At 38.8% G+C, this 17223-nt stretch overlaps 1 protein-coding gene across 1 annotated transcript; it reads right to left on the reverse strand.

Annotated features, from left to right (window-relative positions):
- Positions 1-4732: 4732 nt before the first annotated feature.
- LOC105924726 lies at positions 4733-16125 on the reverse strand. Its single transcript, XM_036124841.1, has 15 exons — positions 15998-16125; positions 15658-15708; positions 14927-14959; positions 14434-14466; positions 14186-14269; positions 10738-10785; positions 10558-10632; positions 10322-10381; positions 7708-7758; positions 7442-7510; positions 7105-7164; positions 5979-6020; positions 5766-5831; positions 5231-5281; positions 4733-4867 (listed from the first exon to the last, which is right to left on the reverse strand). Exons 1-14 carry the CDS (start codon positions 16106-16108, stop codon positions 5270-5272), a joined length of 795 nt encoding a protein of 264 aa, XP_035980734.1. The 5' UTR covers positions 16109-16125; the 3' UTR covers positions 4733-4867; positions 5231-5269.
- Positions 16126-17223: the final 1098 nt, after the last annotated feature.

A 17223-nucleotide genomic window follows, 5' to 3' on the forward strand; every position in this document is an offset into this window, starting at 1 on the left:
ACATGGGGACAGTCCAGTCCACCTCCCTCAGTACCAGGAGTTAAATCTCCGTGCTACCGCCTCTGCCGGTTCACGGGGCTGACCCACGGACGCTTCCTCCTCTTCAGGGCAAGCAGGCAAGCCACGGCCAACATCGCTCTCCATCTTCTACAGAGGGGTGCTAGATACACAAGATCAGTCTGTTATTGTAAGGAACGCAAGACAGATCGGATATACTGCACCAAATGTTTATCAGGTTGGCATTTTGTGCGCAGCAGAGTTGAACGGACGTAAACAATACAGCATTTAAATTAAGAGTACCCACCCATGCTAAGAGCACAAAAGTACCGAAAACTGAATGAAAACGCGATCTTCTTTGAGCTTGTTTGGGCAGCTTTGTGGTTTACTGCCACCACGCGGGCTTTTGTTTATGTTGTCGGGATTTCCGGTATTCGGCGATTAATATACGTAGACTTCTGCGGGAATTCATTTGAAAAGTTTGTTTCATATTATTTTTCCTGTCATTTTTGGAGGAATATCTACCAAAGACGGTTCAGTCAGCTGTTAAATGAAAGTTTACAGCTATAAACTAAAGTGACAGATCGTCCTTCCACATGTTTTATCAGAACAGTTTATTTTAGGAGCTTCGGACACTGTTTGTAAACTGTTTATTACTTCCTGCTACTCTTTCATACCAGGCAGATTTGTGAGGTGCTCAAATAATAGCAGTTCTGTTGGCAGATTCTCCCATCGGACTGGCCTGTTGTCATTTTTTTAAAGAACCTCCATTTTCAGGTTTTACAATAAAAAAAGACAGGATTTTATTTGTGGAAAATGTGGAAAAAGCAGTTTTGCATCTACTTGAAATAACGTTACTAGTACTTTTAGTGTAATTCTGTTGTGGAAATCCAATTAAATTATTCCACAATGTTTTATGAAATTTTTATTCAGGTTCGGAAGAGATCGGCAAAAAATACAAATAAAAAACACAAACACTGCTTCGGCTAGGATATTAGTGCCCATTTTTATTATCCCCACAGAATACAGCAACACAAAACAGCAAGCACTTCACACACGCAAAGTAGCAAGCACTTAAAGCAAGATTGCTTTCAGACAAGTGTGATGTTCCATCCCTTACCCTGGCACAGAACTGAGAAGCTGGTCAGTCCGGTAAGAGCACAATCCACGCGGCCTGGCGTCCAACTCGGACCCACGGTAGACTTCAACGACTGAGGGCGGTCCCCTCCTTTTTATATTAGTAAACAAAGTATCAGATGGGAGCAAGAGTGGTCAGTTCTCTCTCAGGTGATCTGTTCCTCCCGTTTCCAAAACAAAAACGTTCCCAGCATCTCAGCAGTGTGTGAAGCAAAATAACATTGCAAACTCCGAATACAGCAAATATAAGCAAAATAAAAAATACAGAATCAGTCTTTCCCACAACACATTGTCATAACTTCCTAACACATGTGGTTCTCAGTTTTTTGTGAGAAACATAACAGAGCACGAGCATATATGTTGCTCCTAGTTTAAAACTAACCAGTTTTTCACAAAATACATTGTCAAAGAACAAAAATAATTATTTAATATATCACACGAAAAACTGCTAATCCTGCATTTGTTATACCCATATTTAAAAAGTTAAATAAAGATAAATTGAGGAAGTGCAAAACGCCAGTTATGGCTCCAGAACTGCAGATTGCTGAGCCCTGGGCTGGAGAAATGTAACACAATAAAAAGGTACAATGCTGTAATGTTCATTTCATGATAGGTTTCTAAAACAAACGTCTTTAAATTCCACAACGTATGTGAATGTGTGCATCAATATGATATGGGTATAGTTTTAGTTAACACACTGATAAAAGCAAGCTGTAGTTTTGTGCTGAATATTCCTGATGGTTATTTATAATTCTCCAATTATACTTTAGGTCATTGTTTTTCCGCTGTGCATGTTGTGTCCAAATTAAATAACTTCAGTTGGTAACAGCAAAAAGATGTTACTGATGTGCTTAAGCAGGGTTCCTGCGGATCCTTAAAAAGTCCTAAAAGGCATTTAATTCTTCAGTATAAAACTAACACCTTAATTGGTATTAAAATGTCTTAAATCATTATTAAGTCATTCATAGGTCTTAAATTTGTTACCACATCATAAATTTGTTACCACATCATAAATAGGATTTAGTTTTTTTAATCCATATCAAACATTAAAATAAGTGAAACAATTATTTTAATTTTTTTTAATTTACCGAACGGCTTACTGTACCCTTTATTGGTTCTGTCCCAATAGCGAAACCAATAAAAACGATGTTGTGGCCAGGACTTTGGGGAGATGTGCCACTTTTTATCTAAACAACATGGTGAAGTGTAAATTCAACGAAGATTGGCTATCCAGCCAAGAGTTTTCTGCATGGCTAAAACCAGTACCAGGGAATGTATATGAGGCACGGTGTATTTTGTGCAAGAAATCATTCAAGCTCGGCACGATCGGAATCAAGGCAGTGGAGTCACACATGCAAAGGGTGAAACACAAAGCGTCCAAATCAAATTACCCAGAAATGTTAGGTATTTCTCAGTTCTGTTCCACCCTCGTCTCTGCAATGCCTCCTCAGCCATCTCCGTCATCGACAGTGATGAAGCTCCTTTCAAGGTGTTAAGATGTTGTATATGAGCATTAAATCCATCATGGAGGAAAAAACTAAGATGGTGAATAGGTGAATTAAATATTTTAAACTTTATTGTTGTGTTTTAACAGTGTTACAATACTGAAATATTTTTAATTATGTACAGTGATAAAAATGAAAGCATGCCGTGAAGTGTGCCATTTGTACTTTACGCCATTTCCAGTTACCATGGCGACGTAGTTGGCGAGAAACCACGCCAAAAAGTCCCATACAAATCAATGGAGAAAATAGTAGAATTTTACAGTGGCCCACTCTGGTGTTTTCAAATATTTCACAACTCCGAACAACTTAAGCCTACTTGCTCAATTTTCACTCTAGACCAATTATACATCAAAACGTAGGTATTTTTGTCTGGATTTAGGAAATGTAACCCTCATTGATGTAGGATTTACACATTTTTCGCAAATCACCTCAGAGCGACACAAACTCAAAACCCTCCTCATTCATTTCCCATGGAGCTGTTTTAAAAAATGACACCTGAAAATCCCAAACACATGTTTTTGCATCGCCACTACTCCTAAACCGTTTGATGTACAGGCATGATACTTTCACACACGAATGTCCCGACCCTTCTGGCACTCACAAAAAAGGAATTTTGTGGATAACTGTTACGGTTTTGCCGCAGGAACAATTTCTTCGGGAGTAGCAACTGTGCAAAATCCTGAAAGAGGATCAGATTGCTTCCCCCCCAAATGATGCACTTTTTTACATTATCGCTGTGCCTACACCAATTTTTGTACAAACAAAAAATAGGCACCATAGTCCTCAAAAGCCTGCTGATACTCACTGTGAAAGAATTATTTTGATATCTCTACTTTTTCAGCTACAGCGATTTGTTCGGGACAATGTTTCGGAGATCTTTGCATTTTCCTCAAAATTACCTTTTTTTCATGATTTTTTGTGCCTAAATTAAAATATTTCCAGCAAAAACCCATAGCTTGTCCGGTTCCCCTATCCGTTACAAAATAAACGCAGAAAAAATTACGTCTCTAACCTTTATCGTTCCAGAGAAATGAAGTGCTGCTCGCGGGGTAAATCGTAGCGCAAACAGGATCAGAACTTTTTTACATCGTTGTTATGCCTGGGATTATGACTGGGGTTTGGTCCACTGGTTAAATTGTGGGACTGGCACTCTGGATGTTGCAGGATCAAAACCCTGTGTGGCAGGTTAAGTATCTTACTTTTTCACCCCCATAGCATATATGTCAAAAAGTGCCTCTTCATTCAGTCAAGTGCTCTTTTTGTATAAGCTGCCATTTTAAGTTACCATGGTGACATCATAAACAACAACCATGCAAAATCATATTATCTCCCTTTTAAGGCACTTTCCAGCGGAGGATTTGGACCAAACTAACAGACTACCATCACCCGGTGATACTGAACACAACCATGTTAGCGGCTAATGGTTAGCATGTTGCTAACCGGAAGTAGCTCTAGTAAGGTTGTACAAACTTCTGCTTGACAGAGTCTGTCCTTCCTTTAGAGAGAAAGCTCCACAACATATCTGGGCCATGTCGGATAAAGCATGTCTATTTTATGAGGTGTCAAGCATTCATTTTTTACCCCTTTTTGCCTCTACTACATGCTGCAGAAATGCTCCAAAGACACAAAAATCACACATTCCACTCAGTCAGGGTATGGTACGCACCATGAGGCAGTCGCCTTGCTAAATTTCTTCAGAAATTTTCTAGTTATTATAATTGTTCACCATCTGACAAATTTACCATTACGCTGAAAAGAAATCCTGGCGAGAACCCTGAGGTTGAATAGTGGCGGCTCCATGGTTGGATTTGTCCTGAGATTAAATATTTTCATCTAAATTTTAAATCTGTAGGACAAATGTTTGTGTAGTTGACTTTTATCAAAACTAAGTTATACCAACATGTTTGACATCTAGATAAGACGTCTTGAGAAACGTTCTTTTTTTTCTGTATCAATATTTTCGACTGAACGACAAATTTAATTATTTTTACCAAAACAGTTTAAACTTTGATTTGGACCTTTTTTTTGTCACACCCATGCCTTATACCCTTTGGCATGAACTTTTGCAATGCATTTAAAACAAATAAATACTGTTTCACAAGAGATGTTTATATTTTATTTTGTGATGATTGCATCATCTACAGAGTCTAGATTCGTGGTCTAGTTTGTGTTCCTGGACATGTTTCCATGAGACCTCAGCTGTGCATCTTCCATTACTTCTGCTATTTCTGCAACAGAAAAAAAGGATACTTGCTCATTTACGATCAGAGATTTTAACACTCATTTCCTATTCTGAGATATAAATGACAGCTGGGGAAACGGTTCCTTCTGATGAGTAACTTGGACAATTCTTTAGAGGATACTAGATGTTAATGGGCTAATTTAGATGGAGCCTTAAACATGGTTACATAACTCTACAGTAAACTCTTCCTCAGTCTCTACATAAAACACGAGTCACACAGCATACAGTAAGGCTAATCCAAAACAGTCAGGGATAGCTATGTAAATAGTCTAGAGCTGTTCATTGTTTGGCTCCTACATTCTGAAGTTGATGAAAAATCACTTTATTCTGTCATTTTCTTTTCACCTACCTCTTCTGTATCTCATTTGCTTCTTTCAGTCTGAGCATCTCATTCATTGGTCTGAAATTGCAATAGATGCGGTATCACTTAACGTTTGAAACTGATATAGATGCCATTAGACATTATGTCACAGTCAGTAGCCTATAACCATATGCTGTATCCCACAACTGATCCTTACAATTTAGGGATATAAAAATAAAGTACAGAAACTGTGAAAGTCTTGAGGCATCTTTTATTTATATTATCCGTGTCTTTATATTTTTCTTCCCTAAAGCTAGACTTTGACGGCATTTCTAAATGATGGTCAGAGTTTCTGACCAAATTTAGTTTAGGTCCAGCTCATCTTTTAACCTCAGTTTCCATTTTATATTGACAAAAACCATGAAAACAGGATTTATTCACTCCTGACAGTTTCCAAGACTCAGATACCGCTCTCAAATACTAGATTAATATATTTTCTATAATTTAATATACTTCTCATTTAATTCCTCATGTTTATAGCTTGCCAAAGTATATAATTAAGAGACAGAAACTTGTTTCCTACCTGGCTGTCATTTTCCTCTGCTTCAAAACCAGGACCCTTTAGAGGATGCCGGAAGCTACTTGGTTTCTGCTGGGGTGTAGATGATGTTAGTTACAGAACAGGTAACAGTACCTCAGGCTCTACATGACACAGGACGCCTGAATACATATCTAAACAGGTAATGGGGAAGTCTGTCAATAACATTTTGTCCTGTTAGTGAGTGTTTTTACCTACCGTTGGTTTGGCTCTGGTTCTAGGTTTGGCTGTACTGGAGACCTGAAACTGACAGTTCACGATTGGTACAAATTTAGCCCTCCAGGAAATGAAGCTGATGCACTGAAACACGTTTTATAACTTTTGCTGTCTTCTTTGATGTAAAAATGTCATAGACAAAACTGAGTACTTTTCTTCTAATAGCCACAACTTTATTGAATTAATTTTAACTCCTTCGTAAGTAGGGCCAATAGGGACATTTTTACTGAGAAACAGACTTGGGCTCACCCATTCATTAAATAAAAGGATGGTCATTAATTAATCTTCCCATCATTGTGTTTTAATCAATGTTTGCTAACGTATCCAGAGATATCAACACTTTATAAAGATCAAGTCTGCCTACAGGAACATGGTTGTCCTTCATTTTCTTTTCTTCTAAAATTAGACACAACAGTGAAACATAAAGAAAAGTGTAGAAAAGTATTTTAGGAGTTTAGGAAAGTAACTAAGTTAATGTTCTGCTACCTAAAATAAAAGGAGAAAACGCTTTATACCATCTATACATATTTCCATTTATCCAGTGTTTGTGTTGGTTTGCTTGCAAGAATGTGGATTTTAGACCACAGAGAAGATGGTAAAATATTCCAAGAGTGATTATACTGTCCACTACTGAGCTAAATAAAATAAAAAAAGGATTTCTTGGATATACAACCTAAAACTCAAATAAAACAAATTTCCAGTCTATTTCTCTGTAAAGGAAATCTTATTTTGGGTTGTTTTACAGCTTGATTTTGATTAGGAAAGAAAAGACAAAGAAATGAAAATCTAAATACCAAGTATTGAAAGAAAAATTAAAACTTCAAAGTTAGATTTCCATCTATAGGTAACGCTGCAAAGTACCAATACAAGAGTAAATTGTTTTAAGGCTAAATGTAACAGTTTATACTAATCAACAGAAAACCAAATAAAGTAAGAAAATTAGAGTAAGAAGCAAGTAATGCAAAGACCTTGTAGTTGGATGGTTTTGTGTCGTTTATTATAAATCCAGCAATTACTAAACAATTTACTTTGTTTGACTTCTTGAGTTTTATTTGATCCTTAGGTGATCAAAAATTTTGAAAAATTACAATTATCTGTGTCTACTTACAGTTGATGAGCTGGTGGTGCTGTTGGACCCGTTCTGTGGGTCTACGTCTGTCCCATTCAACTGAAAATTTAATTAAAATATAGTGTTTTCAACTGATGGGAATTTCCTCTGATGGGATAATTCATTTTTCACTTTCAGTCCATGTCTAAAAAGGATATCTTGGTAAAAGCTAAATTTACATCTTTGCATAAAAACTGAAAATTTAAGATCTAAGTAACAAATGCAAATGTGGTTTCAAACAAATATTGAGTGAGGTTGGCTTTTGATATTTCTCACTTAATTTTCAGTTTTTTAACTCACAAAAATATTAAATTTAGAGACAGATATAGTTTCTTACCTGGCTGTCATTTTCCTCCGGTTTAAAACCAGGACCAGCTAGAATATGCCAGAAGTTCAAGGGCTTAGACTGGTTTAGATGAAATGTTGAAGATGGTTACAGGCGCCTACAGTCAACTCTACCTCAGTCTTTACATAAAACATGATTCACACAGCATACAGCAATGCTAATCCAACCACTCCTGGACAGCTATGCAAGTAGTCTAAAACTGTTAATCGTTTGATTTTAAAGTTAATGAAAAATCACTTTGACACTTTTCCACCTACCTTTTCTTTATCTCGTTTGCTTCTTTCAGTCTGAGCATCTCCTTCATTGGTCTAAAATTGCAATAGATACAATATTAACGTTTGAAACTGACGCTAGATAACAGACTTTACATCAGTCAATAGTAGGAGTAAGTAAAAGCATCGATTCATCAATACATTGCAATGAATCTTTTACTAATTGATTATTCAGTGTCTAATTATTAAATCATCTGAATTGATTAGTTCCCCAGACCTTTGAATTCATGAGCGACAGTTTTGAGTGATTCACGTTGTACGGGCGAAAGCTGGACAACGTTAATGGAAATAAAGTCAATTATTTTACAGCAATGTTAAAACATTAATAGACTGGGACTACTGTTTTTTTTTGTGGCGCCCCTGGTGGTGCTTATAACTTAGCAGTCCTGAATCGAAAAGCCCAATTTGTCTCTCGCGTTTAATAGAGAGACGCCTGGTGCTGTGGCTCTGGCTCGTCATGTCATTCCTCTGCAGAGCAATAACTGAAGCTATGAGCTAAAAACATTTTCACCTAAAAACTGAGGTGGAAAAAAAAAAGCACTCCAAATTCAGCAACACATTTTAACATTTCTGGCTTCCACTAACAATGAACTTAAGCCAGATGTGCATTAAAAAAAGTGGCTTTTTATAATAGACTATTTATATTATATATATCATCTAAATATATTATATATATCATCTATATATATTATATGATATTGGCCATCTTACAATTAAAAAAATCACATTAGCTGTAATTGATATATACTTATGTTTTTCAATAAAACTTCAACCAAGCAGTTGAAAGTGAGGCAGTCTGTCAGGAACTCCCAGGCAGGGGAGTCATCAAAAATGTTGGGCCCCATGAAAAAAAAATCTTAATCATCCCAAAACCTCCTATAATTATAAACATTTTCTTTTTGAGGCCCGTCAGTCAGAGGTCATTGGAATTGTCCCAACTTTTCCACCTTATACTCCCAGGACACTTTCCAGCCAGCCCAGCCCTGAGTAGCTAGTGTAATTCTTTAAAGTTTTTGCTCTCTATATTCATCACAAGTCTTACTGCGCTAGTGCTTTATTTTGAGATTATTATTTAGAAATTATGAGAATTATCCCAGATTCTAAGAGAAAAGAGAATAATTTAGGTTAACATTCACTGTAGTGTTAATACAGTACTGTCATGTTTTCACTTTTGTTCTCCATATTGATATTTAATTGCTCAAAAATATAAATACATAAGGAAGTTCATATTCACAAAATATAAATAAAGAAAAATCTAAAATATAACGACAGATTAATTGTGCATTCTACATATTACAAAATAAATCAATATTGAATTGTGAGCCAAAGAATCAAAATCGTATCAAATTGTGAAATTCTTAACAATTCCCAGCCCTGGTCAATAGCCTACAACCATATGCCATATACCACAACTGATCCTTGCAATTTGGGACTGTAAAAACAAACTTTGCAGAAACTGTGTGTGAAAGACTTAAGAAAACATAAAATATAAATAACAGATTCCTTAAGTTTTTCTTCCCTAAAGCTAGACTTGAAGGACATTTTTAAATGATAGGGATCAGAGTTTCTGACTAAATTCAGTTTAGGTTCAGTTCATCTTTTAGCCTTCCACGACTCAGAGACGGATCTCGAACACTAAGCGTACAACTAGAAAACAATCAAATATGTTCCTCTGATATCACAGCTTTTCTTATTTTTGTTTTTGGCTTTAATGTCAAGAAGTAATGTAAAAGAGGTGCATGATGGAATTTCTTGTCTGAGGTGAAAAGTTTTAATTAAATTTTTTTTTTGAATTTTAGCTTTCAAAGTTCACATCCCTGTATAAAAACAGGAAATATAAGATCTAAATACCAAATGCAAATTTGTTATAGGTACCGGGGACCTGAAACTGGAACCAGATGTCATTTGAGTTGAAAAATATTTACCTTTTTAGATTCAGCTGCGACTATAAGTATCTGATTCTGAGCTGCAGCACCCAGTTATTGATCTGGTTGCTTGAATGCCACATAAACTGGATTTCCCAGATAGAAAATTGAGGATGAATTTCATTGAAATGTATGTTGCAATTAAATAAATATAAATATTTTTCCAATTTGTCTTTTTGACATTAAATGTGATAAATCTATCACCTCCCTCAATATTCTATAAATTAAATCTATTTTGGGTTTGTTTCATAGCTCGATTTTCATCAGGAAAGAAGAAAAAGAAAAATCTAAAAACTACGTTTTTCAAAAAAGTAAGAAATGTTAAAACTTGAGCAGAATAAAAAGGTCTGCACTGTTTGACACATTTTGCCCTAGAGCACCTTGTATTAAAATGGACACACACTTTTCCCACAAACATATTTCAGATGTTCATTATCTTAAAAACTGTGAAGATGACACTTTTTTGGCTCGATTTCCAGAAAACCAAATTCAGGTTTCAAAAGGTGATCATACTGTAGATCCCTTGCATAACAGTTAACAATTCAGGATTATTCTCCATTTTATTCCCTTTTAAAATGTTGTAATTTAACTAAGGATTGACTTTTAGCTGGAATCTCAAATATTCTTCTATCCTCAAAAATGCTGAAACAGTATAATTATGTGTTTCTACTTACAGTGGATGAGTTGGTTGTGGTATCGGACGCATTCAGTGCCACTGCATCTGTAGCATTCAGCTGAAAATTTAATGTAAAGAAAAATCAGGCGTCATGAGATGAAATGGTTTACTTGGTAGTTTGCAAACAGACGGCCTTACTTTCTAAATATTTACATTTAGAAATGTGAAGCAAATTTAGTAAAACTAGTTTTAAAATCACAGATGTAAAGGAGCGCGGGTGTAGCAGTTTCTTACCTGGTTTTCATCTTTATCAACTTTAAACGGATATCTACCTTGAAGAGGGTTCCAGTTACTAGCGTGTGGGCTGGCCTAAAGTATTAAACACTGTTAGGTCCAGAGCTTAACAATGAACTCTAATTTACTCTCCACATAAACAAGATTTGTCCTGCTGTCATCATTTCTTTTTTTACCTACCCTTCGTCGGGGTCTGGTTCCAAGGCAGGCTACGTTGCGATTCTGGGCCTGCAATTGCAACAAATAATGCTTAATTAGCTTAGAAAGATAATTGACTTTCAAACTGATTTGTAAATTTAGATTAGGGATGCACATGCGTCCAGACCAGGGGTTCCCAAAGTGGGGGTCACAAAATATTTTGATGCTGATATTCTAAAAAGTTGTAGCCCCCATGAGCTACTAAAACAAGGTAAATAAATGCTTAATAAAGTAAGTGAATGCTCGGGTGACAAATCTACCCTGAAAATATAGATCGCAAAGCTCACTATTTCAACGCCAAATCACTACAGACTGAAATGCATTAATACAGTGTAATGGACCGTTACGCTGAAAGTTGGCAAAGTTACACTGAAATTAGACTGTTACGCTCATTTTATTATGAGCATAATGGTCAGTATGCTAAATCCTGCAGTCAAGCCCCTGCTGATCAGAGCTAAACCTACAGTGAGGCAGGTGAGAGTGTGGACTGAGGGAGCAATGGAGGCGCTCCAGGACTGTTTTGAGTGCTCTGACTGGGACATGTTTAAAGATGCAGCAACTTATGAGAACAAGATCAACGTTGATGAGTACGCCATGACTGTGTCAGCCTACATCAACAAATTCATTGAGGACGTCAGCACCACAAAGACCATCATCACCCGAGCGAATCAACGACCCTGGGTCACTGTGGAGGTCCGTTGAGCGCTAAAAGCACAGAACTCAGCCTTCAAGTCTGGTGACAAGGAGGCACTGAAAACATTGAGAGCCAACCTGAACCGTGCCATCAAGTTAGCGAAGCGGAACCACACTAAGAAAATCCAGGAGCTTTTCCATGACTGCAGAGACACCAGGAGCATGTAGAAAGGCATACGGGCGATCACCAAAAACAACACGCCCTCCCCCCTTTGGTGGGTGAAGTTGATGCTGACTTCCTCAATGGACTAAATACTTCTTTGGAAGTTTTGAGGCACTAAACAGCACTCCAGCAGTGAAAGCTGTCACCCATCAGGAAGAGGAGGTCCTCCGCCTTGACACTGCCGACGTGTGGACGACTTTGAGGAGAGTCAACCTGCGGAAGGCCCCAGGTCCAGACAACCTACCTGGGCGGGTGCTCAAGGAGTGTGCAGGTCAGCTGGCTGGTGTCCTCACAGACATTTTTAACACCTCGCTGGACCAAGCCACAGTGCCAGCATGCTTCAAGTCTGCCTCCATCATTCCGGTGCCGAAGAAACCTCAAGTCACCTGTTTCAACTACCGGCCTGTTGCACTGACTCCCGTCATGATGAAGTGCTTTGAAAGGCTGGTAAAGGAACACATCGTCTCCAGTCTTCCCCCATCACTTCCAGTTTGCCTACCGAAGGAACCGCTCCACTGAGGACGCCATCTCCTCTGCTCTTCATCTGAGCCTGGCACACCTGGAGGAGAAGAACACGCACGTGCGGATGCTGTTCCTGGACTTCAGTTCAGCGTTGAACACCATCATCCTACAACATCTGGTGGGAAAACTGGAACATCTGGGCTTCAGCACACCCCTTTGCAACCGGCTGCTAGACCTCCTCACCAACAGACCTCAGTCAGTCCGGGTCGGTCAGAACACCTCTGATGTCATCACCCTCAGCACGGGCTCCCCTCAGGGCTGCGTCCTGAGCCCCCTGCTGTTCACCCTGATGACACACGACTGCGTCCCCAAGTTCACCACCAATCACATCGTGAAGTTTTCTGACGACACAATGATGGTGGGCCTGATCAGAGACGACAACGACCAGGACTAGAGAGACGAGGTGGAGCAACTGGTGGGCTGGTGCAGAGACAACAGCCCGATCCTGAACATGGAGAAGACAAAGGAGCTCATCGTCGACTTCAGGAGGAACCGGCCACACCACGCTCCACTGCTCATCAACAGCTCAGCTGTGGAGGTGGTCAGCAGCACCAAGTTCCTGGGGGTGCACATCACGGACAACCTCACCTGGTCTGTGAACACCACGTCACTGGTGAAGAGGGCACAGAAGCGATTGTACTTCCTGCAGAGGATGAGGAGAGCCCACCGGCCCCCGCCCATCCTCAGGACCTTCTACAGAAGCACCATAGAGAGCATTCTGACCAGCTGTCTCTCTGTGTGGTGTGGAGGCTGCAGTGCCGCCGACTGGAAGAACGCGAGGAGAGTGGTGAGGACAGCAGAAGGGATCATCCTGGCTCCTCTCCCCTCCATCAACGATATCTCATCACAGCGATGTGTGTCCCGAGCCCGTAATATCATCAGGGACCCCTCACACCCCCACCATGGACTGTTCTCCCTACTGCCTTCTGGGAAGAGGTTCCGCAGCATCCGCTGTAGGTCCTCCAGGTTCTGCAAAAGCTTTTTCCCTGTTGCCATCAGACTGTTGAACTGCTAGGGACTCTGAACTGCTGAGGCCGCAAAATGGACTCTGTACCACATCCGCACACTGCACATATGCTTCAGAATGCTGGACTGCTGAAGCCACTAAATGGACTGTGAACTGCTGAAGCCCAAAATGGACACTGCACCACACTTGCATAACTGCACATGTGCACATATGCCATCAGACTGTTGAACTGCCGAAGCCACAAAATGGAAACTGAACTTTCCCCTGCACTGTTGTTTTACATTGTTTACATTTCAAGGTGCTGCTGCATATCCTGACTCTTGCCAGATAGATGTCGCTCTGCCTAGCTCCACTCACATCCATCTGGGACATCTTCCATAGAGAGTGATTTCTCCAACCAATTTTATTGCCCGTGGCGGGCAATAAAATTGGCGGAGCGTTTAGCGCGAACCATGTTAGGAGGCCTTTAGTCCTCAACGCGGTCAGCCCGGGATCGACTCCGACCCGCGGCGCTTTGCCGCCTGTCTTCCCCCCTCTTCCTGTCAGCTCACTGTCAATAAAACGCGTGCCACTAGAGCCGCAAACACATTTAAAAAAAAAAAAAGTTTTGTTTTTTCCTGCATCGCTCTCACAGCATCACGGGTTGGCTTCGGTGTGAGTGGTTGAAATAGCGCGTTGATAAAGATGACAGACAAGTGGCTTATCCAATCATATGCAAGGATTTTTGATAAGGCCCAGCCTTTAATAAAGGCAATTCCTATGGAGAGGTACCAGATGTATGTGAGTGGAGCTAGGGCTAGGCGGAGCGACATCCGTCTGGCAAGAGTCAGGTTAGCTGCTGCACCTTTATCCTGAAATTTACTGCAATTTACTGTGATTTTTTTTTCCTACAATTTACTGTGGTTTTCTTACATTGTTTACATTTCAACTGTTAACATAAACCGCTGCTGCATCTTTATCCTGAAATTTACTGCAATTAACTGTGATCTTTCAAGCTGTATGCAAACTAAATTTCGTTCTGTACGCACTTTGTGCATACAAAATGACAAGGTTGTCTAAGTCTAAGAGCAAATGTTGTTTATTACCTTTGTGTTGTTCAGGGCGTTTTGATTATCTGTCCCTTTAGGGAACCCAAGACTGTTATCGAGGGTAATCAAGGTCCCATTCCACTTAAAGGTAAAAACACAGACAATCACTTTATTATAATGCATTTTTGTATCTTAATACTGTCTGATTTCCTCCTACAGCATAACAAATGTCAGGATAATTATCTCAGTGATTACTTTATAAATAGTAAGTCTACCTATCTACCTACGTAAATGTACTTACGTACATTTACGCGGGAAGCCTTTGTTGGTTCAGACTTCTAAAAAAAGAAAGAAGAAAACACTTAAAAGACCAACAGATGGCAGCATTTCCCCCATACAGTTTTCAGTGGCATTCTTCCCAGAATCTGATCTTCCGACCTTTAAACAAGCTGCCAAAATCTCTCAAAAATTTGTGTTTAATCGCTCCAGATTTTATTTTAAAACTAATTACAAATTAATACAACTTTAAAATTCTAAACTCAGTTGTTCTCACTTGGAGTCCAGGTATCATTGCTAAAAAAAAAAAAAAACAGGGAATAAAAACACAATCACCATTCTGTTATGCATTACTGGTCATTAATTAACCTACTGTGGTCTTCTAGCAATTATTCTTGCAACGATCCAGAAATGTCAAAAATAATTGTTAGTCTGTATGTCTCAATATATATCCAACCTTTTCTCTGGTCCCTAAAACAAGAAAAAAGTCCAAAATATCCAGAAAAAAGTAAGTCCACCTACCTGTACAGTGATGGAGCTGTTCTGTCCTGGCACCTAAAATAGAAGAAAACCATTTAAGACAAGCATAAGTGGCTATTTCACTTACTCTGGTTTTTCTGTGGTGTGCGAGTAAGAATGTGGACTTTGTACTTCACAGGGCAACAAAACCTCCCAAAAAAAGCTGATTTTTAAAACTCAAATGTATGACAACCTGAACTTAAAACAAGTTATTTCACTGGGAACATTTATATAAAAAAGTCTAAATTCTGATTTTAAAACATTTTTTTTTTTTAAGTTAATCATTTCATGTAGCAATGCAAAGTTGTTCAAACAAGAACAGTTGTGAGTTAACTTGCAATATAGAGATAGCATGCAAAATAAAAGACAAATATAAGTTATAAAACCAAAATGTTTTTTGTATTTTATCCTTCGTTTTGACTGCAGGGATGTCTCAGGCTAAATATGTTAACATTTTGTTAGAAACTGTTGTAAAATGTTTTTAACTGTCATGAAATAGAACAGGGATTCTGGGTAATTTTCAGAGCAATGCATTAAGAGAGAAAACAAATGTTTGATTTTTTTTTTTTTTTTTTTTTTTAACCATTTTGTTGGTATTGGTATTCTTCAATGGGGGGCGCAACAAAAGGTTTGAGAACCAGTGGTTAACACTAAACTCTACTTTAGTCTCCACATAAAATGATGAATGAGGAAGTTTATAAAAGGTAACAGTATAATTATGTGTGTCTACTTACAGTAGATGAGTTGGTTGTTCCGTTGGACCCCTCCAATGGCCCGCGACAACCCTGAAAATGAAATTTAAAGATAAGATTAACCTCAATCTGAAGGTTGTTCATGCAGTTTACAAACGCTTCACTTTACACTCTGATCCTGCCCTTTAATTTTTCCAACTTGATTATTACAAGAAACTTGGAGTCACTTTAAATACCGAACAGATCTGATTAAAATCCCTCTAATTCTAGCTTTGTTAGGATGACAATCACCCAGCTGTCATAAGAGATCCTGAAAGTCAAAGTGCTGTTTCCATTACTTTCCTCAAACTCTTCAAACTTCAAATTGAACTTGATAAGTTACATTGCAATTAAAAGTCATTCCGTTTGCTGCTGTCACGGCCCATCCAAATACACAGAGGAATATCAAGGCCCTCATGGTGGAAACAGTCTGTCTTCTCGTCGTCTGCTGCATCTGCTGCGTGGAAACGGTGCAGGGAGCTTAAGTTTGATGCTCTGCTCCTCTTTTTTTCTTCGTTCAAAGTCCAGCTCGGTTGTTTTTTGCCTTTTTTGTTGGTTTTGCTGAAAGTCAAACAAGCTCAATGTGTATTCAGGTCGGCCAACGACGAGTGATTTTGATCCGAGCTGGAGGAAAGAGCTTAAACTTGATCGCATCTCAATAAATAAATAAAATTGGAAAGTGATTTCAGTAGGTAGATTCAAAAAGCTCTGCATAGACGTACGACACACAGAGCGGCACATCCAAACTGTTTGACTTTACCTTGCTGCTCATGGCTACAAGCTGATTAAAAAAAAAAATTTCAGTTCCACTTCATAAGATCACTAAAAATCTTTTTGTGATCAAGCATGGTGACCAAACATAAGCAAAATAAGGAGCATAAATAAATAAAGAGCATTCAAAATTTTGATGCTGTGTGACAGTTATGTAAGTTAGCTAAGTTTCATAATCATGACACAGACTTCCTAATCCAGTCCAATTGGTTAATTTCTCTCCATTGATCAGTAGGAGTGCATTTATGTAGTTTCAACCAATCACGGCTCTTAGAAGCCATCGTCACACTTAGCAGTGGGGTCAACCACAACTCCTCACCCAGGTAAAACCTTCTGTCGTCTCCTTAATCACAGACGATATTAGCATAAGTTTTTAGGCTAAGCTTTGACCCAGGTGATTCAACACAGTGGGGCTCAAATAAAAAGCCACAGACCGCAGTGCAGCTCGCTTGGTCAGTCAGCTGCATTTTTTCAGTTACAAACTCACCTTTCTTTTGACAGCGTCTAGAAATGAAATAAACTTACGGGTCATGACAGCGTTGTGGCCGCCACCTTCCGTGTTAGTACAGGAGTTTTGTTTTATTATTTATCTGTTTGTTGGAAAACTCCAACTTGAATTCCCCCACAGAAAGTAAAGTCCCCATAAACTCTTCTGTGTTTGTCTCGTCTTTCAGAAGTGAGTGGAAACTTTATGCATTTTAGATCGCTCTAGGACATATTAGCTCATCTTTTTAGTAACCGCTGGAAGGAAGGAAATATTTGTCATTGCAATTGTACTTTCCAATGAAATTTGTCTTC

This window comes from Fundulus heteroclitus, chromosome 21 (assembly GCF_011125445.2).
Source record: "Fundulus heteroclitus isolate FHET01 chromosome 21, MU-UCD_Fhet_4.1, whole genome shotgun sequence".
Taxonomy (NCBI): domain Eukaryota; kingdom Metazoa; phylum Chordata; class Actinopteri; order Cyprinodontiformes; family Fundulidae; genus Fundulus; species Fundulus heteroclitus.

Bases quoted from the DNA above. Each gene is read 5' to 3' on its own strand.
- LOC105924726 (XM_036124841.1), bottom strand. From the start codon at position 16,108: ATGCAGCAGACGACGAGAAGACAGACTGTTTCCACCATGAGGGCCTTG. The intron at 10,786-14,185 runs GTAATAAACAAC...TTGCAATTGCAG, and splicing joins ACGCCCTGAACAACACAAAG to GCCCAGAATCGCAACGTAGC. The intron at 7,165-7,441 runs GTAAGAAACTAT...TTAAATTTTCAG, and splicing joins CGGAGGAAAATGACAGCCAG to TTGAATGGGACAGACGTAGA.